The following is a 22654-nucleotide window of genomic DNA, read 5'->3' as shown; positions in this document are numbered from 1 at the left end:
CTGTAGCGTGCTACAATCCAGAGTTGGACGAGACCCCTTACCACAGAGGCTGGATCTCCCAGCTTTCTGCCGCAGCCTCGCCTGATAGGCGGGCTGGCCCTGCCTTGGGTGGTCCAAAGCCTGGGTAAAGGTAAAGGTAAAGGGACCCCTGACCATTACGTCCAGTCGTGACTGACTCTGGGGTTGCGGCGCTCATCTCACTTTATTGGCCGAGGGAACCGGCGTACAGCTTCTGGGTCATGTGGCCAGCATGAGTAAGGCGCTTCTGGCGAACCAGAGCAGCGCACGGAAATGCCATTTACCTTCCCGCCGGAGCGGTACCTATTTATCTACTTGCACTTTTTGGCATGCTTTCGAACTGCTAGGTCAGGGGTCAGCAAACTTTTTCAGCAGGGGGCTGGTCCACTGTGCCTCAGTCTGGCCCCCCACAAGGTCTATTTTTTTGGGGGGGGGGGAAATGAATGAATTCCTATGCCCCACAAATAACCCAGAGATGCATTTTAAATAAAAGCACATATTCGACTCATGTAAAAACACCAGGCAGGCCCTACAAATAACCCAGAGATGCATTTTTTTTTTTTTTTAAAAAGGACACATTTGACTCATGTAAAAACACGCTGATTCCCGGACCGTCTGCAGGCTGGATTGAGAAGGTGATTGGGCCTGATACGGCCCCCGGGCCTTAGTTTGCCTACCCATGTGCTAGGTTGGCAGGAGCTGGGACAGAGCAACGGGAGCTCACCCCGTCGCAGGGATTCAAACTGCCAATAGGCAGCCCAAGAGGCTCAGTGGTTTAGACCACAGCGCCACCCGCGTCCCATTTGACTCTGTCCTGATTCCTCACTGGGGGAAAGATCTGTGCTTTCTCCTTTGCTGGACAAAGGAGAGGTCAATTCTCGGGACGAAGGATGGGAACCTCTTTCCCAACTCCAGCTGGGATGGCGGTGCGTAGAAAGGAAGAGTGAATGTCACAACTGCGCACCAAGGAATGTACAGAGTTGTCTACGGAAGAGTAGGATAGAGAGAAGAGGCTTTCCTTGTGTACTCACTCTGGGGAGCCCTGGGTTAGATTCAAGTTTCTGTTGTGTGTAAGGCAATGTGATCCTGCACGTTCCTGGTCCATCCCTGCATGGACTCGATCCGAGCCTAGGTTTATTTTATTTATTGAATAAATAAATAAGCTGAGGTCATGCCATCTAGGGGTTGCATCCAGAATTTGGGGGGGGGATTTTGTTGGGAGTTTTTGCTGTTATTGATATTAATATTAATTGATATTAATTTTTGATCGCAACCAGCTATCTGCTGTGCATATAAAAAGGGGAATGTAAACTCTGCTACATAAAGGAACTTGCTAGCACAAGTTAGAAAGGATATTAATAAACAATATACCCTCTCCTACCACCCTGAACGTTCCCACACACAGCAATGGAGGGCAGCAATGCCAGTCGCCAGAAGCCACGGGAGGGGAGAGCCAGAAAAGGAGTCTTGGGTTCGAATCCTGTGTTTCCCACTGGGTCATCTGGCTGTCCCCTGGGAGAGCAAAATGCTAAACCAGGTGGGCCATGGGCCTGATCCACCAGGCACTTCTTATGCCCTCCACGTGCCTTTGAAAGTTGCAACAGATCCTGGGACCCTTCATGGAGAAGGAGCAGCTATCTGGACTCAGCATTTGGTCCTTTGAAATAGAGAGGCAAGCAATTCTGGAACCATCTGAGTAACAATTTAAAAAGCAAATTTGATTCTCCAGCCTCTCCACGTGTCTCAGTTATGTTGGATGGGGGGTGTGTGTTTCAGGGTGGGGCTAGATATTTAGTCTGTTTACACTTTAACATTATTGTCATCCATTTAGTCCGTAAGAGTTAAAAATGTAAGTTATTGGCTTTTTTTTTTTAAGGTATTCCTCTAATATTTTGGAAGCAGAATTAGAAAAGACCTGAATTTCAAAGAACATCGACATTTGCTGTTTTGCTGAATTTCCTGCGGCATTTCAGCACCATCTGATGAAGGCCCCTTCTGCACCAAACATGACGCTTTAAGCAGCTGTGGCTTCACCCCCAAATATCCTGGGAGTTGTAGTTTGTTAAGGGTGCTGAGAGTTGTTGGGCGACCCCTGGTCTCCTCCCGGAGCTCCAATTCCCAGAGTTGGCTTAACAATCTATCCCTCTTCCGAGGGAACTCTGGGAATTGTAGCTCTCGGAGGGGAGCAGGGCTTGCCCAACAATTCTCAGCACCCTTAACAAACTAGAGTTCCCAGGATTCTCTGGGAGAAGCCATGACTGCTTAAAGTGGGATAATACTGCTTTAAAAGAATAGTGCGGATGGGGCCTAAGATTAGATGCAGCTCAGTGAAAATGGGCTGAGACGGCCATGAGACAGGATCTCTTTCTTCCTTTTGCAGCTTTCCCAGAAGCTTTTAGAATCATAGAATCATAGAGTTGGAAGAGACCACAAGGGCCATCGAGTCCAACTCCCTGCCAAGCAGGAAACACCATCAGAGCACTCCTGACATATGGTTGTCAAGCCTCTGCTTAAAGACCTCCAAAGAAGGAGACTCCACCACACTCCTTGGCAGCAAATTCCACTGTCGAACAGCTCTTACTGTCAGGAAGTTCTTCCTAATGTTTAGGTGGAATCTTCTTTCTTGTAGTTTGGATCCATTGCTCCGTGTCCGCTTCTCTGGAGCAGCAGAAAACAACCTTTCTCCCTCCTCTATGTGACATCCTTTTATATATTTGAACATGGCTATCATATCACCCCTTAACCTCCTCTTCTCCAGGCTAAACATGCCCAGCTCCCTTAGCCGTTCCTCATAAGGCATCGTTTCCAGGCCTTTGACCATTTGGGTTGCCCTCCTCTGGACACGTTCCAGTTTTTCAGTGTCCCTCTTGAACTGTGGTGCCCAGAACTGGACACAGTACTCCAGGTGAGGTCTGACCAGAGCAGAATACAGTGGCACTATTACTTCCCTTGATCTAGATACTATACTCCTATTGATGCAGCCCAGAATTGCATTGGCTTTTTTAGCTGCCGCGTCACACTGTTGGCTCATGTCAAGTTTGTGGTCAACCAAGACTCCTAGATCCTTTTCACATGTACTGCTCTCAAGCCAGGTGTCACCCATCTTGTATTTGTGCCTCTCATTTTTTTTGCCCAAGTGCAATACTTTACATTTCTCCCTGTTAAAATTCATCTTGTTTGTTTTGGCCCAGTTCTCTAATCTGTCAAGGTCGTTTTGAAGTGTGATCCTGTCCTCTGGGGTGTTAGCCACCCCTCCCAGTTTGGTGTCATCTGCAAATTTGATCAGGATGCCCTTGAGTCCATCATCCAAGTCATTGATAAAGATGTTGAATAAGACCGGGCCCAAGACAGAACCCTGTGGCACCCCACTAGTCACTCTTCTCCAGGATGAAGAGGAACCATTGATGAGCACCCTTTGGGTTCGGTCAGTCAGCCAGTTACAAATCCACTGAGTGGTAGCATAGTCAAGACTGCATTTTACCAGCTTCTTTACAAGAATATCATGGGGCACCTTTGCCCTGCAGTTTACATGGCTTGATTCAAAGTACCTTAAAGTGAGCAGCACAAAAGTGCTCTAAAATGCGTTAAGTCTCTTTCTTTCTTTCTTTCTTTCTTTCTTTCTTTCTTTCTTTCTTTGCCTGCCAGATATTCTGTTAGCTCTTCCACAAGGAATTGTGGAACGAAAGGAATGGCAAGAGCGTCTAAGATTTGATGGCTTCAAGATCCCAGTATAACTTTGGCTGGTGGGAACTAACGGCACAGTGCTGGTGCTTTTAACAGCTGCCAAGCCAAACCCTCAATTTCTGAAGAAGTGTGCATGCACACGAAAGCTTATACCCGGAACAAACTTAGTTGGTCTCTAAGGTGCTACTGGACAATGTTTTTATTTTATTTTTTTTATTTTGACTCCGTCAGACCAACACGGCTACCTACCTGAAACTCAATTTCTCAGTTTCAGTCTTTGCAGGGTTAAAGTCCTGGGAAGTTCTGCTTCTATCCCAGACAGCCTTTTGCAGAAATCGCTCCTGCTACCCCAAAGGACTATCTCATTGGACTCTCAGTTCATCTGCCCCAGTATTGCCCAGTCTGGCTGTCCTTCCCATCAGCTGGTAGCCTTTTTCTAACTGGAGATTGAACCAGAGAACTGAGCCAGGGACCCTCTGCACCCAAATTCAGGTGCTCTTGCCACTAGGCTAAAGACCCTGACCTCTTTGACCACGAAGGCTATATAGAATGATGCCTTTTTCATTTTTGTAAAATGTTAACTCTAAGGCTTAGTTTTCATAGTGGTGGGAAGCGGGTCAGGGCTCTGCTGCTTCCAATGATGGAATGTTCTTCCATATCCCTGCACATAGAAACAAAATCTGTCAAGGAGAAAGCCAGGCACAGCACTTTTCCTCCTGACAAACCCGTTTTCTATGTACAGACGGCTTTTTCAAATGGTCCTGTCGCCTGAGTTCATGCAATCCAAAAGGGCATATCATTTCATCTCCTGCCTATTAGAAGCAAGTTTAGCCTTTTAGGACACTGCGGGAACCAATGGGCCATGTATTCATGACTGCATGCTGCAACTGATGGGCAAGAGATTCTTGTCACATTCAGGAGTCGCCAAGGCAAACATTCCTGTTTCCATCGAAAGATGTGGAAACGGCTCAGCTGAAGATGTCATTTCAATGTCTGCAACGTCCAGACAAAAGTTGGCGATTCAGATTCTGTGGCCTCCAAAAAACTAGCCTAAGCATTTGACTGTCTGGCCCTTGATTGTCCATGCTGTGACATCACAGCAGCTAAGCCAATTGCAGCCAGAAAGGGAGGGGCAGATTTTTGTGTGTTTTTAGGAAATGAGAATGCAACTAGTCAATTATGATGGGCCCTCTATTCATGTAAATCTCCTGTCAGCTTCCGATTCGGTTTCCTTGCTACCAGTTTGTGTCAACAAACACTTAGGATCACAAGGGCAGACACTTCCAAGTTCCTCCAGAAGCCTGTTTATCTCCCCCCCCCCTTATCTTTTCAAGAATATCCATTAATTGTTCGCTTCATTACAAAACCCTTGCCTAAAAACACTGATTTATAAAAATAAGAATAGAAAAAAACAACCCTTGGGGCTTGGGCAAGTTTGGCCAAGGAAATAATACTAAAGACCACCATTTCCCATCAGGAGAAGGAGGAATCAACACAGGGTCCATGTCTCCCAAGGGCGAACCGAAGGACGAGAGTCTGTTGGAAGGCTCCCCAAAATCCCTGGCGCCTCCAAATCCTCCTCCTTAAGGCACCTGTCTACCTGGAGGTTTCTGCCTCGACATCGCCCGGCTGATAGAGGTACCTCCAGATGGCGTAATAGTGGGTGCCAGCTCCCAGCGCCACGAAGAGGTGCCAGATGGCATGGGCGAAGGGGATGCGCCCGTCGCTCTTGAAGAAGACAGTGCCCAAGCAGTAGAAAAAGCCACCAGTCACCAGCTCTGAAAGGCCGTCCGTGTTGGGCTGCAACAGGCAAGTGTAAAGAAAGGCCAGCGGTCAGTGATCAGGTGGCGGAATCCAGGGAGCACAGCCACGAGCCCCTCCTAAATAATAATTATTATTTAGGGAAGTTTCTAATGTCTGATGCTGTATTGTTTTTAATATTCAGTTGGAAACCGCCCAGAGTGGCTGGGGAAACCCAGCCAGAGGGGCAGGGTATAAATAATAAATTATTATTATTATTATTATTATTATTATTATTATTAAGCGTCCCTATTTTCCAGGGACTGTCCCAGATTTACAGAAGCTGTCCCGGTTTCTGATTTGATCCCAGAATGTCCCACTTTTCCTTAGGATGTCCCTATTTTCACCACAGGGTATGGTGTTATGTGACCCACACCCACCCCCCAAAGTAAAGGAAATAAGTCACAGCCTTTAGAAGACATCTGAAGGCAGCTCTGTATAGGGAAGGTTTTTTAAATGCTTCATGTTTTATTATGTTTTTATATACAGTTGTACCTTGGTTTTCGAACTGCTTAGTTCTCAAAGGTTTTGGCTCCCGGACGCAGCAAACCCGGAAGTGACTGTTCCAGTTTGTGAACTATTTTTGGAAGCCAAATGTCTGACGGGACTTCCGCAGCTTCCAATCAGAAGCCATGCTCTGCTTTCTGAATGTTTTGGAAGTTGAACGGACTCCTGGAATGGAGTCCGTTCGACTTCCGAGGTACGACTGTATGTTGGCAGCCTCCCAGACTCACTGGGACAACCCAGTCAGATGGGCAGGGTATAAATATTATTATTATTATTATTATTATGGAATAGGACGTCCCTATTTTCATCAGATAAATGTTGAAGGGTATGGAGAAATGAGAAGTGGCGGCTGCTTCCGGGTTCAGGCAAGATCCCGCGAGAACCCCATGAAATTTTGGGGAACTCTTATGAGATCTTGTCATGGGCTGGCACTTTCCCATTTTGCCTCAGGTGGCAAAACAGAAGAGGCCACCCCTGGGCACAAGCACCTCTGAGCACCTTCGCTGGGTGCTAGACGTTACGAGGAAAAATGCAGGCCTCTCAGCCTCATGTAACGTGAATCTTATTCATTTAATGTGTTTATATTGTGCCATTCTCCCTACGTTTCCAAGCACAATTCAAAGTGTTGGTGCTGACCTTGAAAGCCCTAAATGGCTTCGGTCCAGAAGACCTGAAGGAGCATCTCCACCCCAATCGTTCTGCCCAGACACTGAGGTCCAGCGCCGAGGGCCTTCTTGTGGTTCCCTGCCTGCAAGAAGCGAGGTTACAGGGAACCAGGCAGAGGGTCTTCTTGGTGGTGGCGCCCGCCCTGTGGAACACCCTCCCACCAGATGTCAAGGAGATAAACAACTATCTGACTTTTAGAAGACATCTGAAGGCAGCCCTGTTTAGGGAAGCTTTTAATATTTGGTGAATTATTGTATTTTAATGCTGAATCATTTGCTTTATCTACTTCCTCGTGTTCTATGTAAGAGCGCTGAATTGAATTTTGGCCAGTAGTGGAGACAGTAGTGGAGAAATAAATAAACAACTATCTGATGTTTAGAAGACACCTAAAGGGAAGTTTTTAATGACTGATGTTTTAATGTATTTTTAATTTTTGGTTGTAAGCCGCCCAGAGTGGCTGGGGAAACCCAGCCGGGTGGGCGTGGTATAAATAATAATTTATTATTATAATAATATTGTTATCCCCCCTGCCCCACTTGAAATGCAAGGACAGGACCGTAAGTGCAAAATCAGTGCACTGCACTCTATCCCAGGTAACGTACCATGGAGAGAATGACCACTGCAGGAAGGAACCCCATGATGACGTAGCACACCAGCTCCACCAACTTGTATCTGGAAGAAAGGAAAGCAATTTCTTTTGAGATGCAAATGAAGTACCGGGCAGGCTGGATTCGTTTACGAGAAATCCGGGTTCAACTTTCCATCATTTCCCCACAATTAAAAACAGAAGGCGTACACAAGGGACAAAAATCTGGGCTTGCGAAAAGTATTTCGTTCCACGAGGGGGTGCTGTAAGCCTGGAAACGATGCCTTATGAGGAACGGCTAAGGGAGCTGGGCATGTTTAGCCTGGAGAAGAGGAGGTTAAGGGGTGATATGATAGCCATGTTCAAATATATAAAAGGATGTCACATAGAGGAGGGAGAAAGGTTGTTTTCTGCTGCTCCAGAGAAGCGGACACGGAGCAATGGATCCAAACTACAAGAAAGAAGATTCCACCTAAACATTAGGAAGAACTTCCTGACAGTAAGAGCTGTTTGACAGTGGAATTTGCTGCCAAGGAGTGTGGTGGAGTCTCCTTCTTTGGAGGTCTTTAAGCAGAGGCTTGACAACCATATGTGAGGAGTGCTCTGATGGTGTTTCCTGCTTGGCAGGGGGTTGGACTCGGTGGCCCTTGTGGTCTCTTCCAACTCTATGATTCTATGATTCTATTCTATGATTCTAAGCCAACTTTGCGCCAGCCGTAGATCATCGTAAGGGCTTAGCGACACATGGTTTGCCTTGTTAGATTGCTAGTTCCTTCATTTGTGGGGTAGGGACTACAGTACAGTCCTACTGACCGGTGACACCAGATTTACCCAGAGCTTAACTCTGCTTTTCAGCTAGGATTAGTTTTCAGCTGAATGTGAAAAGGTATTCCGAAACACTTACATGTTTGCTGTTTCACAATTTATTATTATTATTTACTTATATAATAACAGGCCCACCAAGTGTCCCTATTTTCCAGGGACGGTCCCAGATTTACAGAAGCTGTTTCTGATTTGATTCTGGAATGTCCCGCTTTTGTTTAGGGCGTCCCTATTTTCACCAGAGAAATGTTGAAGGGTCTGCAACAGTTGCAGGAATTTATGTACAGGTTGGGGGGGGGGCGGGTTGCCCCTCCATCAGATATCATGCACATGCAGCCCACTGCTAACATCAGCACAGTCACTTTTGTGACTTTTGTGATTTGTCCCCAGAAAACATTTCATCACAGTTTCTTCCTATCTATTCAAAGGGACTTTGCTGCACGATATCAAATGTAAGAATTTGCTGATCAATGTATCTATGTACTGGCTCACTGGGAAAACTTCAAAAATTCATATAGACATGTGAGCTCAGCTCCTCAGCAGCCCCTCTGCCTGAGTGATAATCCCTGGCATCCTGATACCTGAGTGCCAGACAGGTAGCCATTCCAGAAATCACAAACCCAGATGCAGACAAAGGGGTGTGATTAACTTGGCTGGGAAACAGGGAAATGTAAGATCTCTTTTGTTCCACTTGATGGGTGTTTGGTGGAGGGCAAGGGGAACCATGGGGCAGGGTCCAGGATGCTCAGATTCCTGCCACCAGACCTCCCCTTTCATGATGTAACCGTGAGTGTATGAGTGATGTAGTTTGGGGGGAGGGTGTAACATGGGGATTAACAGCTAATAAAAGTTTGGGGGCTCTTTTGTTTGGGGCTTCCATCTTGTTCCACCTGGTGGCAGGTGGGAGTCCTGTCGCGACAGAGACCAAGCCTACTGGCTGCTCTTTTGCTCTGCTATTCCTGGCTGGTGTCCTTGTTTTTTGTCCAAGTTAACACTCCCGAGTAGGAGGGCCTGAGGCCGAGTTGGCCCTACTCTTCCAAGTAGCCAAGGGGGCAGGGGAATAGAGCATGGAGAACTGTAGTCTAACAACATCTGGAGGTTTTCCTTTTTTTGTAATATTTTTTATTAGGTTTCCATTTTACATAGTTAAAGCACAACCTTATTTTAACTCATGGGTCTTTGCACCTATGAGCTAATCGACTTCCCTCCCTCCTGCTTCATGGTTACCATAATTCCATTCTGCGTCATAGCATTTATACTTTTTTCCTATTTGGATTTCATTCATCTCCATTGTCACAATATTAAATGAATATATAAAAAGGTATCTTTTTTGCTTTCAATCTGATTTTAAGCTGTATTTTAGTCGATCATTGAATTTTATGTCTTAATATATTTTGATGTTAGCCACCCTGAGCCCGGTTCTGGCTGGGGAGGGTGGGATATAAATAAAAATTATTATTATTATTATTATTATTATTATTATTATTATTAATATTATTAATTATTATTCAGAAGCATTGCTGCCTTGTTGCTAGCCATCGATAGCCTAACCCATGAATCTTCTTTTAAAGCCATCTAAAATGGTGGCCATCATTGCCTCATGTGGCAAGCAGTTCCACAGACTAACTCCGCGCTGCTCGAAGAAACCTGGGACCTTCTGCATGCAAACGACTTCTGCCCTGTCACTGTGCCTCCGCCCTTCTTGTCGGCACTCAGCACCCTCGGGGCATAGCGAGGTTTCGACTCACCGTTCATGGAAAAAGAAAACGTAGATGGTCCCGACGGAGGCCATGATCCAAATGATCCAGCGCATGTGGGAAGCCCAGGGTCCCAACTCCCGCAGATTCAGCCTGGGAGAAGAACAGAGACCATTGAGTGCTTGAGAGAAACAGGAGCCTGGAAAGGGGAAGAGAAAGAGACAAACACAGACGAGGAAACACACAATTCCAGAACAGCGAAGGAGGAGGGAGGGGGGACTGCAATGCTTACCTATGGACATTATTATTATTATTATTATTATTATTAATATACTGCCCTATTCCCGGAGGTCTCAGGGCAGTTCACAGAATAAAATCAAAATATAAAACCAAAAAATAGATAATCAAAATAAAAACAACAACTCAATAACACACACACACCCCATTTTAAAAGGGCATAGGATGTCATACAGGTCAGCCAAGAGCCTGGTTGAAAAGGGACATTTTTGCCTGGCGCCTAAAGGTGTATAACAAAGGCGCCAGGCGAACTTCCCCGGGGAGAGCATTCCACAGACGGGGAGCCACTGCAGACAAGGCCCCGTTCTCGTGTTGCCACGCTCCGGAGCTCTCAAGGAGGAGGCACATGAAGGTGGGCCTCAGAAGATTATCTCCGAATCCGGGTAGGTTCATATGGAAAGAGGCGGTCCTTGAGGTATTTATAGGTCAAACCCAGCACTTTGAATTGAGCCCGAAAACTGATTGGTAGCCAGTGCAGTCGGACCAGAATCGGTGTAAGATGCTCAAATCGTCTTGCTCTGGTGAGCAAATGGCTCTGAATTCTGCACTAGCTGAAGTTTCCGAATAATTTTCAGAGGCATAAGATGGGGGTCATGTGTGTGGCTTCATGAAATAATAACAAATATTATATCTATTATTATTACGCATGTATAGGCCATTTATCCCCCAAGGAGCTCAAGGTGGTGCTATACAGTTCTCCTCCCTCTCCATTTAACCTCCACAACCATCCTGCAAGGTAGGTTAGGTTGTGAAGGCAGTGACTCAACAAGCTTCAGCGATTGAACCTTGGTCTCCTGGTCCAGTACTCTAACCATTACACCACACTGCCCCTCTTCAAGTTTCTGAAAGGCTGGGTACACAGCTTGCGAAAACTCACCAAGGGGCATAGGAGGCAGCTATGAAGAAGTAGATGACCATTCTGTCAAACATGTGCAAGCAATGCTCCACAGTCCTGCAGAAGAGAGAGAGAGAGAAAGAACACTTTCATAAAGGTGTGGTGGGGTCAGTCTGGATGATACCTAGGGGTCCCTTCCAAACTTCTGATCCTGTGTAGGTGAGGCTATATTAAGAAGAAACCTGCCAGACAAGTTCCTTAGCCAGCCAGTCAAGTGCCACCATTTCCATGTCCAAATGAGTTGCCACGGAGACAAATGGGCTGGCCTTTCCCCACCTCACCTGTGTGGGATGTGATACATAAGTAACAGTCAAGTACAGCATTCCTTGTTTTCCTAGAGTGGACATGTGGGGCAATGTTTGGTCCAGCCAGTCGAAAACTTCCTGTTTCCTCCTGGCCTGGAGCATCCTTCCTCTTGCATGTGACCAGAGGTGGGCATGACCTTACCTGTCCAGGTAACAAAAGGATAAGTCACGCAGCACACACCCTCTCTTTTGACTTCCTCCATTGTTGGAGCAGCCTCCAGCCAACAGAGGACACTGGGATTGTCGCCATATGGAACAGATCCACATGTATATACTTTGTAACTAAGTCTGTCTTCAGGGATCCAACTGTGAACTGATGATGTGAGTAAACTTATTTTATATACTTTGCACAAGATTGTGGTGTGTTCATTCTTTTAAGAGGGATATAAGGGGACTTTAAAAGGTAAAGCGACCCCTGACCATTGGGTCCAGTTGTGGCCGACTCTGGGGTTGCGGCGCTCATCTCGCTTTACTGGCCGAGGGAGCCGGAGTACAGCTTCCGGGTCATGTGGCCAGCATGACTAAGCTGCTTCTGGTGAACCACAGCAGCACATGGAAACGCCGTTTACCTTCCCGCCGGAGCGGTACCTATTTATCTACTTGCACTTTGATGTGCTTTCGAACTGCTAGGTTTGCAGGAGCAGGGACCGAGCAATGGGAGCTCACCCCTTCACGGGAATTTGAACCACCGACCTTCTGATTGGCAAGGCTCTGTGGTTTAACCCACAGCGCCACCTGCGTCCCATAAGGGGACTTACCAGGAACCTAATATTGAGAGGCTTAAACAAGCCTGCAACCAGCTATCTGCTGTGAGTTTAAAAGGGAAATGTGAAACTCTGCTATGTAAAGGAACTTGCTAGCGCAAGTTAGGAAAGATGTTAATAAACAATATACAGTGGTACCTCGGGTTAAGTACTTAATTCGTTCCGGAGGTCTGTACTTAACCTGAAACTGTTCTTAACCTGAAGCACCACCTTAGCTAATGGGGCCTCCTGCTGCTGCCGCGCCACCAGAGCACAATTTCTGTTCTCATCCTGAAGCAATGTTCTTAACCTGAAGCACTATTTCTGGGTTAGCGGAGTCTGTAACCTGAAGCGTATGCAGCCTGAAGCGTATGTAACCCGAGGTACCACTGTATCCTCTTCTGCCTCCCTGAGCATTCCCACAACCTGGCTGGCTGCTACGCCATCCTAGGATGGAGACCAAGAGACCAAGGTGGGCTCTCTGCTTGCTGCTGGAAGCTGGAGAGACAAGAGGCCTGCCTTGCTCAAAGAGCAAGTGATCTCCATCGCCCGCCCTTGCGCAGCAGACGTCCGAGTTACCGCAAGTGGCTCTTCTTCCAGGAGATGGTGTGGAAGATGGTGGAGACGATGAACAAGCCAGACAGCCCAAAGCCGTAGATCCAGGCGGAGATGGTCTCCCAGGGGTTGTCCGAAAGGACGTGGAGGATGGAGCTGCCCAGGATGCTCGGAATGATCCAGAACTGAGAGGGAAGGAAAGGGAAGGGAAGGTCTTTATGACCCCCTTGATCTGGCCAAAACTAGCAGATTTCTCCCTCTCTCTCTCTCTTTAAAAAAATATTTTTATTAAACAATTTCAACCTAGCAATTCATCAATCCAAATATTCAGTTACATTATTCCCCCCTGTATTTTTATTTTTTAAATAATTTTTTATTGAGTTTTACAATTTTTTAATCTTCACAATCAGTGGCGTAGCGTGGGTTGTCAGCACCCGAGGCAAGACAAGTAATTTGCGCCCCCTAACCCTGAGTGAGCCAAGTAGGGGCAGAGAGCTGCGAGTGTGAGCGTGCGCCCCTCCAGATGTGCGGCTGGCCCCCCCTGCACCTCCCACGCTACGCCACTGTTCACAATCAACATTATCTCAAAGACAAAAGAGAATATAAATCCCCAACCCCCCATGACTTCCCTCAACTTCCTTTTCTGGTTCTTTAAGTATTTGCTCCCCCTGCTTGTTTTGTTCTACCCTAATATTGCAATCTTTAACTTAAATATTGTTGTATTCTTAACATTTTTATATCATACTTGTTTCCTCTTTCACTTTGTTATTTTCCAATTTTTGCATCTTTATTTCTATGTTGTTAGTTGTAAGTATTTACTCAAACCCTGCTAGTGAGTCCACTTCTTTGCAATGTTTCTGTAAATACAACATAAACGGTTCCCCGTCTTTTAAAAAGTCTCTATTGTCCTTGTCTCTAAGCTTTCCAGTTAGCTTCACCATTTCAGCATATTCCATCAGTTTTTCTTGCCATTCTTCTTTCTTTGGCATCTTGTTGTCTTTCCATTTTAGGGCTAGTAATATTCTAGCCACTGTTGTTGCATACATGAATAACTTCTGCTCTTTTGGCAAGTCTCGGCCTGTAATGCCTAGCAAGAAAGCTTCTGGCCTTTTAACAAATGTTATATTAAACATTTTTTTCATTTCATTATAAATCATTTCCCCAAAACTTTTGATTATTTTACAGTTCCACCACATGTGAAAAATCGTGCCTTCTTTTTCTTGTAATTTTATGCTTTGAACCGCCCTGAGATCTATGGATGAAGAGCGGTAAACAAATTAATAATAATAATAATAATAAAACTCACAGCATGTGTGGCGCAATTGGCTGCATGTTCATATTCTGTGGGCTGGTATCTCCGGTTGGGCGGCACTCTGTGGTTCATAAACCTTGAAGGAGGAGAGAAGAGAGGAAGAAGTCAGCAAATAGATTGGTCTGCAAGAGGGAGGGGGTATTTCCCAGTAACAGTCCAAATCTCACAAGAATGGATTCTCTGCCCAGCCTCGTGAGAAACAATCACTAACAATATTAATAGTAATAAAATACAAATTATATTTAAGTTAGTTCCTATGATTAATATTTATTTATTGCTAAATTTGCCGGTTGTAATTTATGTATGTGTTGTTGTGGTGTTGTTTTTTGAAAGCTTCTCTAAATTTTTATTTTCTATATAAATATATACATGCCAAAAAAAGAGTAGAGTTATACAAGTAATACAAGTTACCGAATACCAAAAAGGCACTAATAAGAAAAAAATACAAAAAATAAGAAAACGATACATATTGAAAAGAAAAAGAAAGAAAGAAGATATTTTTATAAAAAAAGTCAAAAGGAAAATAGAAACAGTTGACTTCCTTCGACCACTATACAGTTTATATGCTCTCATATCTTTAGTTGTCTGTAATCATTTTGCATTAATTAACTTACAATGTTTTAAGCAAAGAAATCAAACACATACATAAATAAACATAAATTTTTATGTATGTGTTTGATTTCTTTGCTTAAAATATTGTAAGTTGCTTTGTATTGCTGTGGTGAGGAGAGAGCAACTGATAGATTTAATAAATATGGACAAAGGACATTGGGTATACTGTAATAGACAATTTTCATCTTGGGAAAAGTTATGGAGGGAAGACTTAAAGTTTACAGCGTGCTGTACGTTGAAAGAAAACTATACGAAAATTATTTGGCGATCACTTGTAGCCGAGTAAGATTGTCTTCCATAAACACAGTTTTAACAATGAGTCGATGTACTGTTGACACTTGACACCTACGAGGTTAGCAAAAATGTATAATAATAATAATTTATTATTTCTACCCCGCCCATCTGGCTGGGTTTCCCCAGCCACTCTGGGCGGCTTCCAACAGAACACTAAAATACATAGAACTGCTACCAATATATGTTGGAAATGTAAAGAAAGAAAGAGAAGGCACTTTTTACCACATATGGTGGACATGCAATATAATGAAAGCTTTCTGGGAAATGATATATAATGAGTTGAAAAAATGTTCAAGATAACATTTGTGAAAAAACCAGAAGCTTTTCTATTAGGAATTATAGGTGATGAAATACCAGAGGACTTTAAAAGACTATTTGTATATGTGACGACAACTGCAAGGATGCTTTTTGCCCAGAGATGGAAGGAAGACAAAGTCCCAACCAGCGAAGAATGGAAAATCAAGATGATGGACCATGCCCAAATGGCAAAATTAACCAAACAAACCCCTGTGTTGCAAAGAGTACGTCAGCAATGTCTATGCAACACGATGACCATGTACATACGGAATAGACAATCTTTATAGAATTCCTTCAAACCATAACAAGTACAAAATGAAATCTTTAGTCTCAAAGTCTCTGAAAATCTTTAAATGAAACGAGGTACCAGACTTTGTATGATGAAAGACAAGCTTTGTATTCTGGAAATTGACTACTGTTTTGTAAATTCTTCGTCAACATGGTGGCTACATTATTGCATGACCACTGTTCCACAGCATTTGATATTTTCATTTACATACATTCATTCGAAATAAGATAGGTTTATGAAGCAATTATATATCCTCCCACCACGCTGACGAAGAATTCTACAAAACAGTAGTCAATATCCAGAATCACTGTTCAGTGTTGGAGATCATATTTGCCGAATACACAAAGCTTCACAGCTGGGGACCACAATTTAAGTTGACAAGCTAGAAGGTGTGCAGAGGAGGGAGACCAAGATTATCAAGGATCTGGAAACCAAGCCTGATGAGGAGCGGTTGAAGGAATGGTCTGGATGTTTAGCCTGGAGGAGACTGAGAGGAGATAGGATAGCCATCTTCAAATATCTCAAGGGCTCCTACATGGAAGATGGAACCAGCTTGTTTTCTCCTGCTCTGGAGGGTAGGACCTGAACCCATAGCTTCAAGTTACGAGAAAGAAGATTCCAAAGAAACATACGGGGGAAAAACTTTCTGCCAGCAAGAGCCACTCAACTATGGAACCATCTCCCTTGGGAAGTTGTGGACTCTCCTTCCTTGGAGGTTGTTAAGTAGAGGTGGGATGGTCATCTGTCTCGGATGCTTTAGCTGAGATTCCCGCATTGCAGGTGTTGGACTGCATGACCCCTGAAGGTACCGTTCAAGTCTACAATTCTGTGACCTGTCCCCTGTTTACCTGGGCAAGACCTGCCCCCGTGGCTTCATTCATTGCATCGATAAGCTGTGCTAACCCACCCTAGGACTCCTTGGAAAAAGGGGAGCTAGTTGTTGTTGTTGAGTCGTTTAGTTGTGTCCACCTCTTCGTGACCCCCTGGACCAGCACACGGCAGGCACTTCTGTCTTCCACTGCCTCCCGCAATTTGGTCAAACTCATGCTGGTAGCTTCGAGAACACTGTCCAGCCGTCTCATCCTCTGTTGTCCCCTTCTCCTTGTGCCCTCCATCTTTCCCAACATCAGGGTCTTTTCCAGGGAGTCTTCTCTTCTCATGGCCAAAGTCTTGGAGCCTCAGCTTCAGGATCTGTCCTTCCAGTGAGCACTCAGGGCTGATTTCCTTCAGAATGGAGAGGTTTGATCTTCTTGCAGTCCATGGGACTCTCAAGAGTCTCCTCCAGCACCATGATTCAAAAGCATCCATTCTTCGGCGATCAGCCTTCTTTATGGTTCAGCTCTCACTTCCATACATCACTACTGGGAAAACCATAGCTTTAACTATACCGACCTTTGTTGGCAAGGTGATGTCTCTGCTTTTTAAGATGCTGTCTAGGTTTGTCATTGCTTTTCTCCCAAGAAGGGGAGCTTAAAAGCGTATAAATAAAAGAACAGTGTTTTGGGCTTTTTTTTTAATAAAAAAAAAATAACCTCCTGTATGTTTCTGTGGAAACCGTGACATCACTCTGAAGCCCTGGGTGCCCAGGAGACACAGAAAGGATTTCATTTCCCCCACATCACCCAAATGGGGGGTTCCAGCGAGGCGCCCAAGGTTGCTGGGCAACCACAACAGGAGAATAATGCGCTGTTGTCTCAGAGCTATTTGCTGCGCTGCATGGAGGAGAAATGCTTTGAGGGGAGGCAGCCTGGAGGTCTCTTTGTGAACCGGGAACCTGGATCTGAGGGAGACGCGGGGCGCGGAATGGGATACATAAAGAGGCTTTGAGTTCCGTCAGTGTCAATCCATTTCCCCAAGCCTGGGGAAGCCAGCCCCCGAGTTTATTAATGGATTCCTTGATGCAGACGGGACCCTCAAGGCAGTTTACTGATCAATCGTTTCAAACCCACGCTTAGAAAAAGAAATGCAATGTGGTCTTTGGGGGTGGCGCATAAAAACCCCATCAGCAAAATTCAACGTGGTTTGGCAGGGAGAGCGAGAAAAGCACACGAGACCGGGGGCAAGAAGGTCAACACACACACACACAGCAACTCTCAGTTGTGGAGGTCAAAGGGGCCTGTTTTCGTTCCCTTCATTTCTTTCCGTATAAGCAATCCGGTGGAAACATCTCTACCTGGTAATGAAAGGGGCACAGTGAGAGGCCAGCTGAATGTAGTGAGGTGAAGAATTAGGCAACTCTGGTGCCTCAGAGGGGACAAACCTGTTGCATTTCAGAAGAACACATGGAGAGGGGGATCCTGCCAACTGAAATTGAAACACTTTATTGTCACTTGTACAACTTGTATAGGGACGCGGGTGGCGCTGTGGGTTAAACCACAGAGCCTAGGACTTGCCGATCAGAAGGTCGGTGGTTCGAATCCCCGCGACGGGGTGAGCTCCCATTGCTCGGTCCCTGCTCCTGCCCACCTAGCAGTTCGGAAGCATGTCAAAGTGCAAGTAGATAAATAGGTACCACTCTGGTGGGAAGGTAAACAGCGTTTCCGTGCGCTGCTCTGGATCGCCAGCAGCGGCTTAGTCATGCTGGCCACATGACATGGAAACGCTGGCTCCCTCGGCCAAGAAAGCGAGATGAGCACCGCAACCCCAGAGTCGTCCGCGACTGGACCTAATGGTGCCAGTCTTCTAATTTGAGTGTTACGCTGAGGTCTGTCTGTTTTTGCTATTTATTTTCCATTTTTGTTTTTGTTTGATTGCATGACTGCAGCACATTGTTTATTGCTTTCAGTTTATGGATCAGTGGTCTCGTTAGATAGCAAAATCCATGTTAAATTGTTGTTTTAGGGGTTGTTTTTAAAAGTCCAGAATGGATCGGTCCATTATGCATTACTTTCTATGAGAAAGCGTGCCTTAGTTCTGGAACGGATTAAGTTTGAGAACCAAGGTACCACTGTAATTCAAAACCAAATTATTACTATGTATATAATTTGGCTTTGAATTACAAACCGCATCCCTTACCACTGTACATATGGATGCCACTAAAATCTTCTCATTGATTCAGCCCTGTAGACAGCACACTGGTTCGCCAGCTCTTGTGCTTTCAAGCATTATCTTATTATTATTATTACAACAAGAAGAAAAATGAAACCCGTTCAGAGTGTGGAGAGAAACAAGGCCCTCTACTAATTGAGCTGATTTCAAAGCTGCACTAGCAGCAAGCAGCTGGCAGCCCTCCCCGACGTCAAAGATTGCTGAGAGATGGGCAAACATCTGAGATTAACATGGGAGGCTTGTTGAGGCGGCTGAAGGCTTCTCACAACCCTGTTCGCCCCCTTGTCTTCTCCTGCTTCCCCGAAAGAGAGGGAGAGAGGGAGAGATTTAAAAAGAATTACCTTGAGTTCCCAGCTTTCCGGGCTCAGAAACAAAGGGCTGCTTGTCCCTCAAAATCAAAGACAAGTCCAACACCAGCCTCCCGCATTCCCTTCCTTTGTGTGTGTGTTTGCTCGCAAGGATTCGGGAGGAAATATCTTGTGCCGAATGCCAGACAGCCAGTGGATGGGGGTATTTCCTCCCCTTTTCTAGCTGTTGCATTCAAGGGGGGGATGAATGGTCCCCTGGAAAGACTCCATTGCTTAGGAGCGGGACACCTGCTCTGCATGCAGAAGGCCCCAGCTTCCATCCCCAATGCCCTCTCCACTTAGAGAAAGGATCTGTTCAGGGAAGTTTTTACCGTATTTTTCGCTCCATAAGACACACTTTTCCCCCTCTTACAATCTAAGGGGAAATGTCTGTGCGTCTTATGGAGCGAATGTGTGGTCCCTGGGGTGGGGAACCCAGGCTTCCCCCACTGCCAGCCCCACAAGCTGCTCTTTGGGACTGGGGGGGGGGACCCGGGCTTTGCCCACCAGCCCACAAGCTCCTGAGCAGCTCTGGGGTTAGCCCTCGAAGCCTCCGCAGGGCAGTGGGGAGCCTTCATCCCACTGCCCTGGGGAGGCTTCGCGCGGCTATCCCTGGCTTTTGCGGGAGGTGGGGGAAGGGACAGAGCGAGGCTCTCTCACTTCCCCCACCTCCCGCAAAAGCCCCCAAGATCCGCGCTCCCTTTAAAGAGCTGCGCGGAGTGTGTGTGTGGCTCTTGGGGGCTTTTCCCCAAGGGCAGCCCATTAGTGATGGGCTGGGGTACAAATAAATTATTATTATTATTATTATTATTATTATTATTATTATTATTATCTGGCCTCGGGAGCTGTCTCTTGAGACCCCAGAGAGCAGAGATGGGGAACCTCTGGTACCCAAAACTGCTGGACCACATGCTCCCAGCATCTCTGTCCTGCCTGGAGCTGATGGGAGCCGGTTTGCAGGACCACAAACCCTCCATCCCCACCAGTAAATGGGTCTGAGTGCCAATTGCTAGAAACCACAGGAGAAGAGTTGCTCTTGTGTTCAAATCCTGCTTGCACTTTTCCCGCAGGTGTCTAGCTGGCCGCTGTGAGAACAGGATGCTGGACTAGACGGGACATTGGCCTGATCCAGCAGTCTCTACTTACCGTATTTTTCGCTCCATAAGACGCACTTTTTTCTTCCTAAAAAGTAAGGGGAAATGTCTGTGCGTCTTATGGAGCGAATGTGTGGTCCCTGGAGCTGAATTGCCCAGGAGAGAAAAGCAGATCATGCTTGGTTTTTTTCTGAAAGAGGGAAGTGGGTGTTGAAAGGAAGCAGCTGATCGGCAAGCAATCGGGGAGGGAGATAAGGGATGCAAGAGATAAAGGAGGCTACCTGGGAGGGGGGAGGTAAAAGCCCATGGATCCTCAGGATTTTTACATTGGGGCACCCCAAATTCACCATCAGATCACGTAGCATGTCCATGGCTACAGCCTGCACCACAAAAATCATACATCCACTGTTTCGTTCGGAATTTTTTTTTTCTTGTTTTCCTCCTCTAAAAACTAGGTGCGTCTTATAGTCGGGTGCGTCTTATGGCGTGAAAAATACGGTATGCTATTATGTTTCCTGTCTCAGTTTTATTCACGCAGGTGGCAGAATTCCACTGTTCCTTTATGCAGAAAGAAGTTGGGTTATGGCAGCCAGTTTTACCTGCAGATTTTACCCTGTTTCGCCAGCTGTTATTTACGACTGCTGTTATTTATTAAATTCGTATACCACCCTCAATCCATAGATCTCAGGGCGGTTCATAGCATAAAAGCTACACTGGCTGCTCGACTTCCATGATCAATTCAGAGTACTCTAAGTGGCCTGTGACCCAAAAATCTGGGACCCATATGAGCCAGCCCAGCCAAGGGTGTGTAAATTTGCTGGATACCCACCTTTGAGGCAAGTGGGGGCCTCCTGGGGGGTGAGGTTTTCTGTCACAGCATCCAGATTTTGGAATATTCTCCCCGGCCACTATTCATCAGGCTCCTCTGTTAAATAGGGCTTGCGTCCAACTAAACCATACTCAAGAGTAGACCCATTTAAATCATTACAAGGACAGTCCAGGTTGGAGGCAGTAAATGGGTCTGGGTGCCAATAGCTGGAAACCACAGGAGGAGAGAGTTGTCCTTGTGCTTGGATCCTGCTCTCTGGTCTCCTACGTTGGCCTCTGTGAGAACAGGATTCTGGCCTGATCCTGCAAGCTCTTCTTTCAACGATGATAAGAATGAATGCCAAAATGTATAAAATAAGTAATAAATGTTGGAAATGTAAAGAAAAAGAAGGAACTTTTTATCACATGTGGTGGGAATGTAAGAAAGTGAAAAGCTTCTGGGAAATGATATATAACGAGATGAAAAAGATTTTGAAATATACATTTATTAAAAAAAAACCAGAAGCATTTTTACTTGGCATTGTAGGGGAGGATATTAATAGACAGGATAGTAAATTGTTTTCATATGCAACAACGGCAGCAAGAATATTATTGGCACAAAAACAGAAACCAGAAGAACTACCGACAAAAGAAGCATGGCAGACGAAATTAATGGACTACGCAGAATGAGATAAGACAACAGGAAGGATTCGAAACCTGCGGGACCAGAGATTCTCAGAGGACTGGAGTAAATATTTGAACTATTTGAAAAGCAATTGTAACAAACAGATTACGCTAGTGGGACTGCAAGAAGTTTTGTAAGGAGGATTATGTGAAATATTGCAAGGAAGACTACGAAGAGAATTATTAGTTAAGGACAATTAAAAGTAATAGAGAAATTAAGAAATGTAAATTAAGTGATAAAGATTGAAAAATCTTCAGATGCGGTTGATGGAAGTCCAAAACAGTATATAAGATAAGAAAGTATGGTATATGATTTTTGGAAATTGTGTGTGTGTGTGTGTGTGTGTGTGTGTGTGTGTATGAATGCATGGCAGGAAGGCATTAATTTTACTTCATGCAGTGCACTTAAAGAAAATGTTATGAAAATGATGTAGAGATGGTATTTAACACCAGCAAAACTGGCTAAAATGTTCAAGACAAGAACCAATGCGTGTTGGGAATGTAAAGAAAGGGAGGGTATCTTCTACTACCACATGTGGTGGACTTGTAAAGAGGTAAAGGCTTTCTGGGAAATGATATAAAATGAGCTAAAGAAAATGTTTAAACAAGCCTTTCTGTTAGGGATAGTGCGTGAAGAGACACCAAGGGAAGATAAAAGACTGTTTGTGTATGCAACAAGTGTGGCAAGAATTCTTTTAGCCCCAAAATGGAAACAAGAAGAAGTACCAATGAAAGATGAGGGGCAGATGAAGATGATGGACTTTCCTGAACTGGCTAAGCCGACGGGAAAAATCCGAAACCAGCATGATCAAGGATTCCAAAAGGACCGGAGTAAATTTATACGATATTTGAAAGATTATTGCATCACTAGCAGGGTTGTCTGAAGACTTGTAATGAGAAATTTCCTACCTTTCTATATTTATTTAAATTTTGAGCCGTTTTGTAATGAGTGTAATTAGAATTGGACAACGTACAAAATGCAATGAGATAAAGGTGAATTTCGATAGCCATGAGGCAGGAGGGAAAGAAGTCGATTGGCTCTAAAGAGCCAGAGCGGTAAAGTGGATGATAATGATGATGTGAATGTATATAATTAAATGGAAAATAAATAAAAAATAATGAATGCATGGCAGGATTTGGGGGAAGGGCAGCAGCGGCAGTGACTCAGAACAGTGCAGAATCCCAGTTTAAAGATTTTAAGAAGCAGTATGCCAATTTGGGGTGTGATTTTCATGCCTTTGGGATGAAAGGAATGCCAGCAAGAAGAAAAAACAGCTAGGAAAACCAGGGTGGGG

At 45.1% G+C, this 22654-nt stretch overlaps 1 protein-coding gene across 2 annotated transcripts in view; it reads right to left on the bottom strand.

Moving 5' to 3' along the window:
- Positions 1-4059: 4059 nt before the first annotated feature.
- MMD2 (monocyte to macrophage differentiation associated 2) overlaps positions 4060-22654 on the bottom strand; it is a 35305-nt gene continuing 16710 nt past the window's right edge. For both annotated transcript variants that reach the window (XM_080981276.1, XM_080981277.1), the window contains 6 exons: positions 13882-13963; positions 12600-12760; positions 10955-11029; positions 9832-9933; positions 7278-7347; positions 4060-5502 (listed from right to left, as the gene is read on the bottom strand). In XM_080981276.1, the coding sequence (XP_080837402.1) occupies positions 5299-5502; positions 7278-7347; positions 9832-9933; positions 10955-11029; positions 12600-12760; positions 13882-13963 (694 nt within the window). In that variant the 3' untranslated portion in view covers positions 4060-5298. The remainder of the gene's footprint in view (positions 5503-7277; positions 7348-9831; positions 9934-10954; positions 11030-12599; positions 12761-13881; positions 13964-22654) is intronic.

The sequence above is a fragment of the Podarcis pityusensis genome, assembly GCF_964106645.2.
Source record: "Podarcis pityusensis genome assembly, chromosome: 14".
In the NCBI taxonomy this organism is placed as follows: Eukaryota; Metazoa; Chordata; class Lepidosauria; order Squamata; family Lacertidae; genus Podarcis; species Podarcis pityusensis.
The sequence above is the reverse complement of the archived record's forward strand: the minus strand, read 5'-3'. Positions and strand labels throughout refer to the sequence as shown.